At 50.1% G+C, this 9,671-nt stretch overlaps 1 protein-coding gene across 1 annotated transcript in view; it reads right to left on the bottom strand.

The window, feature by feature from the left end:
- The window catches only part of AKNA (AT-hook transcription factor), a 42,018-nt gene extending 32,628 nt beyond the window's left edge, over positions 1-9,390 (bottom strand). The window contains exons 1-3 of the mRNA XM_068974142.1: positions 9,117-9,390; positions 4,667-5,733; positions 2,689-2,763 (exon numbers count right to left, since the gene is read on the bottom strand). Coding sequence (XP_068830243.1) covers positions 2,689-2,763; positions 4,667-5,733; positions 9,117-9,390 — 1,416 coding nt within the window. The remainder of the gene's footprint in view (positions 1-2,688; positions 2,764-4,666; positions 5,734-9,116) is intronic.
- Between the last annotated feature and the right edge of the window lie 281 nt (positions 9,391-9,671).

A 9,671-nucleotide genomic window follows, 5' to 3' on the forward strand; every position in this document is an offset into this window, starting at 1 on the left:
CATTCAACCATCTCGTCCTCTGTCGTCCCCTTCTCCTCCTGCCTTCAGTCTTTCCCAGCATCAGGGTCTTTTCAAATGAGTCAGTTCTTTGCATCAGGTGGCCAAAGTATTGGAGTTTCAGCTTCAGCATCAGTTCTTCCAATGAATATTCAGGACTGATTTTCTTTAGGATGGACTGGTTGGATCTCCTTGCAGTCCAAGGGACTCTCAGCAGCTCAGCCTGCAGCTTAGCAGCAGCTCAGCCTGCAGGGTCAGTAACACTTTTTTCTCTGTGAGCTGGCCTCCTTGGCGAAGGCTCTGAGCAAGAAGCCATCCTGGGGTTTCCTGAGCTTGGACAGAGCTCTGGACACAGTGAGAGGCCCGGCTGGAAACTCAGCTCCCCAAGCTCTGCGGACCTAGTGAGGCCCCTCCCCACTCAGGCTCCACGTCCTTCTCAGCATGCTGGGACGTGAGTCCTGCCTGTACTGTTCCCCAAGGCAGGGAGAGGATTGTTCTGCTTCCAGGAGAGTCGAGCTGACCTGTACTCACCTTTCTCTTGAGGAGAATTCTCAAGCCAAAGAATCACTTTTTCTAGAAAGCAAAAGCAGGTGAGCTAATGCTACACCACTCCTGGCCTCCTCTACCTTCCCTTTTCACACACTTGGGTCTGGGATACCAGCCAGGCTGGCGTCCCCACATGGTGAATGCCCACTGGGTCGGGGGGAAATGTCCAGGAGGTGCACATGGCTGTGATCCCATTGAGTCCCCCTGCTCATGCCTGCTCTGTGCCTGGCACATAAGGGCACCCAATGAACACCTTCATTTTAATACCATTAATATTCTCTAATTCTTAGGAAAGTACTTCCAAAACCCAGACTCATTTCTTTTAAAGAGTAAAGGAGGAAGGTAGGAAAGGAGGGAGGGAGAAGATATTCTCAGCCTCTGTTCTTGACCTTGACCTTTGGCAACCTCTGCCCCTTTTGGGGTCCTGATTCTCCAGTCTGTGAGACAGGGGACCTGATGACCAGATCCTTTCTCCTTGGACCTTCTAGGAGCCTATGACAGTGTGGTTTCTCCAGAAGGGATGTCTCATCAAGCCCCCTCAACAGTCCTCCAGCTCTCTCTTCTGCCCCTGAATCTGACTCAGAGAGCTGAAAGAAGCCTTAAGACATGGGGGTTAGGAGGGGGCAGCCCAATGGCTCCCAGGAGGCCTGCTGTTGTTCAGTCCCTAAGTTGTGTCCAGCTCTTTGCAACCCCATGGACTGCAGCACTCCAGGCTCCCCTGTCCTCTATCTTCCGGAGTTTGCTCAAATTCATGTCCATCGAGTCAGTGATGCTATCTAACCATTTCATCCTCTGTTGCCCCCTTCTCCTTTCGCCTTCAATCTTTCTCAGCATCAGGGTCTTTTCTAATGAGTTGGCTCTTTGCCTCAGGTGGCCAAAATATTGGAACTTCAGCTTCAGCATCAGTCCTTCCAATGAATATTCAGGGTTGATTTCCTTTAGGATTGACCAGTTTGATCTCCGAGCAGTCCAAGGGACTCTCAAGTGTCTTTTCCAATACCACAGTTCAAAAGCATCAATTCTTCAGCACTCAGCTTTCTTTATAGTCCAACTCTCAGATCCACATATGACTACTGGAAAAACCATAGCTTTGACTATACAGACCTTTGTGGGCAAAATGATACCTCTGCTATTGAATATGCTGTCTAGGTTGGTCATAGCTTTCCTTCCGAGGAGCAAGTGTGTTTAACCCCCTTTTACAGTTGTGCCCAAGGAGGCCAGGATAGAAAGGATCTGCCTGTGTCAGGAGGATATGGGGACGCGGGGAAGTCTTGCTCCTAGAACAGGGCCCCTCCGCTTTCTCAACGTGGCGGCCTTGGAAACATGTCATGGAAGAAGAGTTGCTAGATGGTGGAAAGCAGCTCCCTGGCAGGGAGAGGGTCTCGGAGCAGGATGGGGGCAGCCTGGGTAGGGGCTCTGAGAGAGGAGGCAAGTGAGAGGGAGGGTCTGCATCTCTGCACCCCAGCTCCCACCCCTCCTCCACTGCTGCTTGATGAGGCAAGAGGCCCGTAGGCAGAAGCAGGAAGCCAGGAGGGACTGCGACAAGTACCACTTCCTGCCTCACCCCAGAAAAGGGGAAGGTCCCAAGTGCAGCGTTCACAGCCTCCCCAAGATGAGTGAGGACTGGGCAGGATGTGGGGGGCAGGTTTCCCCCTCCACACTCCCCTCACCCACACTAGACATTCAGAATGGGGGGAGAGGCTGTGGGTGAGAAGACAGGGGAGAAGAAAGGCAAAGGGGAGTATCAGCCCCAGTGTTTGAGCAGAAATTCTGCACTACTCCTTTGGGGCTCAGAGTCCGAGTAACTTCCTTAAGGTCACAGAGCTAGTCAGTAATGGAGAGAGGAGTTGTAACCCAGGTGGTCTTACTCCAGAGTTTATCTAGAAGGAGAGCTTCTGGTGAAATTCCTGGGCACCCAGATTCTAGGATTCAAGGACTCAGAGCTCATCAACAGCCTGGAGAGGGCAGGTTGCTGCCCCAGGGTCACAGAGTGACCCCACGGTAGAACAACGAAGGACCGCATCCCATAGCTCCCGGTCTCTGGAGGCAGGAGGCAGTGGCTAGGGAAAAGCATCATTTTGGGGGGCTGGGCCCACGCCTCCACCCCTCCACCCCTCCACTCCTCCACCCTACCCGGCCCAGTACCTTGGCCCCGAGGCGCAGCTGGTCGATGGTGTTCTCGGCCTCGGCGTACTTGGTGAGGAGCTTGTGGTAGTCCTCCTGTGGGAAAGGGGGCAATGAGGTCACGCACCAGGCCTCTGACTGTGAGATTCCCCCCACCCTGGGAACCCACGTCCCAAAGCGGGCCTCTGGGTGCCTCGGAGGGAAAGGGTTCAGTAGTGGCAGTTCAGCAGACCCACGCAATACAGACCCTATGGCCAAATTCTGGAGGGTCAGAGGCTCAGGACCACTCATCCACCAACCTGTCTATAGCCCTGACGGGGGTGATGGCCTCAGGGCCGGCTCACTGCGATGCATAAGCTGGTCACAGAGGATCTCAGCTACTTGCCTATCTATCTGAACTCTCTGCCTGCGTGTGTCTTCCCCATGCCTCTACTCCCAGGAGTTAAGTAATATGTGCTTAGTAAATATTTTTGCATGGCTGATTGAATGAACCATCTAAGGGTCCATTGGTAGGAAAATAGAAGACTTGAAAATCACAGTTGCATTTACTCAGAGTTACAACTTGCCATAAACAAAACCGAAGTGCTTCTTAAAACTAGTCATTACAGAGGAAAAGTAAAAACAAATGTCACTGGTCACCTTTGAAGGAGGCCAGGGAACTGACACATTGTTCTGAAAACTGGTCATTAGAAGGACAGAATCCAGCATTTCTCCTGTCTTTCCCATGTGAATGAGCCCTTGGTAACCAAATAGTTGATGAAGGAAAGTTTTATTTTATAGAAGATTTCCAGCAAAAAAAAAATAAAGCAGGGTACTACCACTCTGTCAGCCTCAGTGAAAGCCTGGATCAAGGTAATGACCATCAATAGTTATTAACATCACAAATGAGACCAGCAGGCAGTTTACGCCTCCTGAAGGCACCACCTATGATGGGCTCTTGCCAAAAATCCCTACCAACATGGAACTACGATGGGGGTTGGGGGGGCAATAAGCAAATGACTACAACCTGGAAACACCTCTAGTTCTAACTGGGCAAAACACAAGACAAAGAGAGGACAAGGAGACATATGAAAAGATTTCAGAGGGTGTGTCATAAAACCCCAGAATGTGGGAGACTCCACAGGACAGAACTGGTTCCTTTAACAGATAAATTACACAGAAGAAAGAGATTTGGCAGAAAATGCAAAGAAGGGACTACCCTGGCAGCCCAGTGGTTAAGACTTTTTGTCTTCAAATGCAGGGGATTTGGGTTTGATCGCTGGCTAGGAAGTTAAGATCCCACATACCTCTCGGCCAAAAAAAAAAAAACCCCAATAAAGACTTTAAAAATGGTCCATCCACGTCAAAAAAAAAAAAAGGCAAAAAAGGCAGAAAGTGATGGTGAGAGACTTGAAGGCACAACAACCAATACCTATCTGAGCTGTGTTTGGATGCTGATTCAAACAAACTGAAATAAACAAGCCATTTATGAGACAAAGTGGGAGATCTGAATACTGACTGGACATTGGTTAATATTAAGGAATGGGCATTAGGTTATAGGTAGGCCGATGGTTATCTTTAAGAGAGATTCCTTATTGTTAGACATACACGCTAAAATATTTGAGGGTTAAATGATTTGATGCCTGAAATTTGCTTCAAAATACCCCAGGAGTAGGGGGTGAGGAAGAAGAGGTGAGGCCATTGATGAAAAAGGTAGATATGGCTGTGTGATCGGGCTATGCGGGTTCATCCTGCTATTTTATCTCTTGTATGTTTTGAATTTTTCTTAGCAGGACTTGAAAACAAACACAGCCTATCCTTATAGCATGAGTGCAAAAACTGCTTTTTTTTTTTAACAACAGGCTTGGGAGTATCTTCATTGCTGGGGGTGCAACACTCCCATCACAAGCAAGGGGTTCATGGATGGGCCCCCCAGATCCCCCAGAACCCCCCTCCCCATCCTATCCAGCCTCCAACCCACACCAGCAGGTGCCTTGGGGTGGAAGTGAGTCAGGCTTACCTGGAGCTGATGGACAAGCTTGGTGGCTTGCTCAGGTGTCTGAAATTCTTGGGGCACCCTGGTGATGGGGTGGGTAGGAGGTGGGTTCTTTCCAGGAGAGACGTCTCCACTGCTCAGCAGCACCTCCCGGACAATCTCGGCAGGAGACTTGAAGATCAGTGGCTTGGCAGGGCCCTCGGGCAGCCTGCTGTGGCTCCTGGCCTTAGGGGGGCGGTAGCTCTCATCTTTGGGGAACTTCACCCGGGGTCCCACCTTGGAGAAATCAGGGAGCGGATAGTTCAGCCGCCCCCGGCCATACTTGGGGGGATCAGAAGATGAGTGGCCAGCCAGAGTGGCTCCCGGCCTGGGGGGTGGCCTGTCCTGCCGAGCTGGCCGAGGGGAGGGGTTGGGAGGGCTGATGGAGCCTGTGAATCGGGAAGGGAGTGGCTTAGGTGATATCCGTGTCTGCTTCCAGGACTGGTCCCCAGGCTGAGGGCAGGAGAGGCTGCTGGTTTCTCTCCTCCATCTATCTGCAGGACACGGGAGGCTCTGGGCAGGTGGTGCTGAGGATCCCTGGAATTCCGTGGGCGTTGCCAGAGCAACGCTTCCTTCAGTTCTGTCGTTTGGGTTGAGGAGGTGGTGGCTGGGACTCTGGGGTGAAGTTTCTGCCAGGGCAGTGGGCTGGGGGACATCAGTCCCTGCTTCCCAGGTAGAATCCAGGTTGTCACTGGGGTGGTTGAGGCTCACAGTCCCACTGCTCCAGGACCTGGGCGAGCTGAAGTCAACAGTTGGGTTGACCTCAGAATGTTCTGGAAGTTTGTCTCCACTGGCTTGTCTGCTAGAAGCCATGCAGCCTGCGGGCTGACCCCGGTCCAGAGCAGCGGGGCCGGTGCCCCCATGGTCCCCTGAGCTGAGAAAGGTCTCATATCCCAACCTCGGGGAGCTCTCTCCAGCTTCCTGGACCTCAGAGCCTTGCAGAAGCTCCCTTGGATCCTCTTTGGTCATGTCCGGTTGAGGATCCTGCTGGGGGAGCCAGCTGAGAGGCAAGGTGGAACTTTCTGGGCTGTCCTCATCCTCTTCTTCAGACTCTGGAAAGACACATCATGGCTTTATACACACTAGACCTGGACTCACCGCGTCCCATTACCTAGGTCGTCTCAACCCCTGGGCTTTCACTTTCTTAATATGAGGTGATGGCAAGAAGCCCAGTAAATTCCCCCATATGGCCAAATACTTGCCTACTGCCTCCTCTGGTCGTCTCAAAGTCCTCCAGCCTCAGTCCCTAAATCTGGCTGTCCCTCTACTGTTTCCTGTCTCAGCAAATGGAAACATCACCCCATCCAACTGCACAAGGCAGAAAGCTGCAGGGTGTCTTTGCTATTTCCCCTCCCCTAAACCCCACAATCCAACCTGTCACCTGCTCCTGTCCTGATTACCTCCTAGGGTGCTGTCAAACTCACCTACTGCCCTAAAGTCTAGAACCACCAGCTTTGCCCACGCTGATATCCTGTCTTGCCTGGACCACTGTAGCAGCCACTTAATCATCTCATCCTCCATCTGACAATTCACCAGTATCTTCCTGTTGTTCCCAGGACAGAGCTGAGCCTTTAACATGGGCCGAAGGTCCCTGTCTCCATCCGCCATTAGCTCTCCTGTTCCAGATCTTTCCACGGTCCCCCTCAGTCTTTCCTTGGTCTAGCCATGCCACGTCCTCTCCTGCCACAGGGCCTCTATACATGCTGACCCCTCTGGTAGGGTCCTCTCACCCTCTCTTTGCCTAGTTAACTCTTATTTGTCCTTCACACATTAGCTCAACCTTGACCTCATCAAGGCAGTCTTCTCTAACCTTCCTAACTTAGGCCAAAATCTCCCTTTTACAGGCTTTCACATGACTGAATACCTCTATTTGGAAATACTTATTATAGTGGCAACTTTCTATTTATTTATGTGATTGTTTCATTAATATTTTCTTCCCCCATTATACTGTAAGCTCCATGAGGACGAAGATACCCTCTGCTTTTATTTACTATTGTATTTGCAGAGGAACTGCTCAATATTGGTTGACCGAATAGAAAGAAGGAAAGAAGGAAGGGAGGGATAATAGACAACAATGCATGTAAAACTCCCCCCGAAAGGATAGTTGTCGGAATTATTATACAGTAGGTGCTCAAGAAATATTTATTCATCCATCCTACTCACCCACCCTCCCGCTCATCCATTTGTCACCCACTCATCCATTGATCCCAGAAGGAAATGGCAACCCACTCCAGTGTTCTTGCCTGGAGAGTCCCAGGGATAGGGGAGCCTGGTGGGCTGCCATCTATGGGGCCGCACAGAGTCAGACACGACTGAAGCGACTTAGCAGTAGCAGCATCCATTGATCCAACCATCCATCCTTCCAATGATCCATCCATCCACCTACCCACCCACTCATCCATCCATCATCCACTCACCTACCTATCCATTCATTACCCATCCATTTACCCACTCATCTACCTATCCATCCATCCATTCACATATCCACTACCCACTCACCTATCAACCACTCACCCAATCATCCACTCATCCATCTATTTATCCACCTATCTGCCTATCCACCCACCCATCCATCCATACATCCATCAATCCATCCATCTATCCATCATCCATGAAGTCAGTGCTTATTGAGCACTTACTCTATCCTAGACCCCATGTCAGCCTCTGGCACGGATCCAGAGTTTCAGGAGATACAGTCTGGGTACCACCAAGCACAGACCCTCTGCTCTGGCAGATGCACCTTTGCCATAATCCTATGTCACGCTTTGCTCCCCCGTGCTCTTTCCTCTAGCCTTGGCACTTCTATATCTTTCCACTCCTTAAAATCTCCTTTAGCAAGCCTCTCTTGTTTACAGCAGGTTAAGTAACTTGCTCATGCAGTGGCTCAGAGCAGTTCTGGACTTAGAAGCAAGGTCCCAGCTATGAAGGCAAGTTAATCTCTGCTGATGGGGAACATGCGGTGGAATGAAGAGGTCGGACTTTGGAACCAGGCAGCCGTGGATTCATTCCTGGCTTTTCTGATCTCTCACAGGGCATCATGAATAAGAAGTTGACCGCTGTGGCGATCTTTATCTGGAGGCTAGTCTCTCCTACTGGCAGAGAGCGGTGAGTAAAGAAGGAGGCACGGTTTGCACTCTACCCAGCCCTGCGCCTGGGACAGACTAAGGATACAGGATGTGGCAGCAGCTGGTACATCACAGCAGGGAGCAACCACGTGACCTCAGGGAGCGATCCCATTTGCCATTCCCTGAGGAGAGCTCAGAAATGGCTCCCGAGTGGGTAGCTGTGGGCAAACCCCACTTTACACAGACCTGGCCTGAGGAACCTGGGGTCACTGCATGATCTGCTATTGGCCTGACGGCTTCTTTGACATCCATGAGGGCCCACCTGATTGCAGAATCCTAAGACGGGGGTGTTTCATTCATATTCAAATGCAGTAGGCACAACGTAATCAAGCTCAATGGTATTATTACTCCCATTTCACAGATGGGGAAAATCAAGCTTCAGAGAGGAGAAAGGACTTGCTGAGCCAAGCTAGGAATTTAGTCTCAGTTGTTTTTGATGCAAAGAGAACGGTTAGTTTAGAAAACAAGGGAAGCCAACATTCTCGTTGCTAACTGGGATTTTAAAAAATTGTAAAAATGGGCATAACCCCTGAACCAGGCAATTAAAATTATCAAGGTTATTATCAAATCAGGTGTGCAAAGATAGTCTAATGCCATATCTCTGCATTATTTGTAATAGCAAAAAGCTAGAAATTACCCAATGCTCAGCAGTAAGACGATTGGCTCAACAAATGACAGAATGCCCACACCATGGAATTCCTAAGCAGACATTAGAAATGATTTGTGGAAGAATATTTGATAAGCTGGGAAAGTGCTCATATCTATTAAGTTACAAAAAAGCAAGCTACAATACAGCTTGTAGAATGTTCTATATTCATATCACATATATATATATTTTCACACATATGAAAAAGAGCAGCTATCTGGATAATGAGTAATTTTCAGTCTTTTTCTATTTTGGTTTGTATTTTCTGATTTTTCTGCAATGGACAATATTGTTTATATAATTTAAACCTTTAAAAAAATTTAAATTATAGGCTTCATAAAGTGGATAAACAACAATGTCTTACTATATAGCACAGGGAACTCTGCTCAATGTTATGTGGCAGCTGGATGGGAGGGAAGTCTGGGGGACAAAGTATACATGCATATGAATGACTGATCTCTTTGCTGTCCACCTGAAGACATCACAACATTTTTAATCAGCTATAGTTTAGTATAAAATTAAAAGTTAAAAAAAAAATAGGCATAGACTTCATAGATTTTAATTTAAAAAATTTCTGAACTCCACACTCACTTCCCACCTCTCTCCCGCTAGAAGGTGGGATGTTTGGGGTACCACTGTGGCATTGTAGGGGAGTCAGCCTTACCCGCTTCTGCAGACTCTCCAGATTCGGGAAGCTGGCAACCAGCAGGCCGTGAGTCTGGGCCCCATTTCAGTGGCTGCAGGCACTGCTGGGCCCGACGGAAGTCCTCCAGGAGCTCGGGGCTGCTCGCGGTGGGGAAGGGTCCCTCCTCTTCTGAGCTGCGTGTGCCACTCTCATCAGCATCCTTTCCCTTTCCAGCCCAGGCCCAGCGCCGCCGCTGGGGCCCCTTCCCCAGGCCCGGCTCGACCCAGTGGACCTCTGTTCCAGAGCTGGCCATTGGGCCTGGCCTGTGTTTCACCTGGGCCCCTTCATCTTCAGGAGGTGGAGCTGCCCCTACGGGCACCAGAGTCCCCACTGGCCCGTCTCAGCACCAGCCATCCTGCTTGTGGCCTGTCGGGGACACAATCAAAGGGAGACCATGAGTCCTCGAGCCCCTCCTGTCTTCAGGAGCAGGGATCAGAAGCAGGAACTTTGCAATCAGAAGCCCTGGTTCAGTCCTGGCTCCAGCCCTTTGAAGCTGCATGACCCTGGCCCGATCACTCCACCTTGGATTCTTTC

This window comes from Capricornis sumatraensis, chromosome 6 (genome assembly GCF_032405125.1).
Source record: "Capricornis sumatraensis isolate serow.1 chromosome 6, serow.2, whole genome shotgun sequence".
Lineage (NCBI taxonomy): Eukaryota > Metazoa > Chordata > Mammalia > Artiodactyla > Bovidae > Capricornis > Capricornis sumatraensis.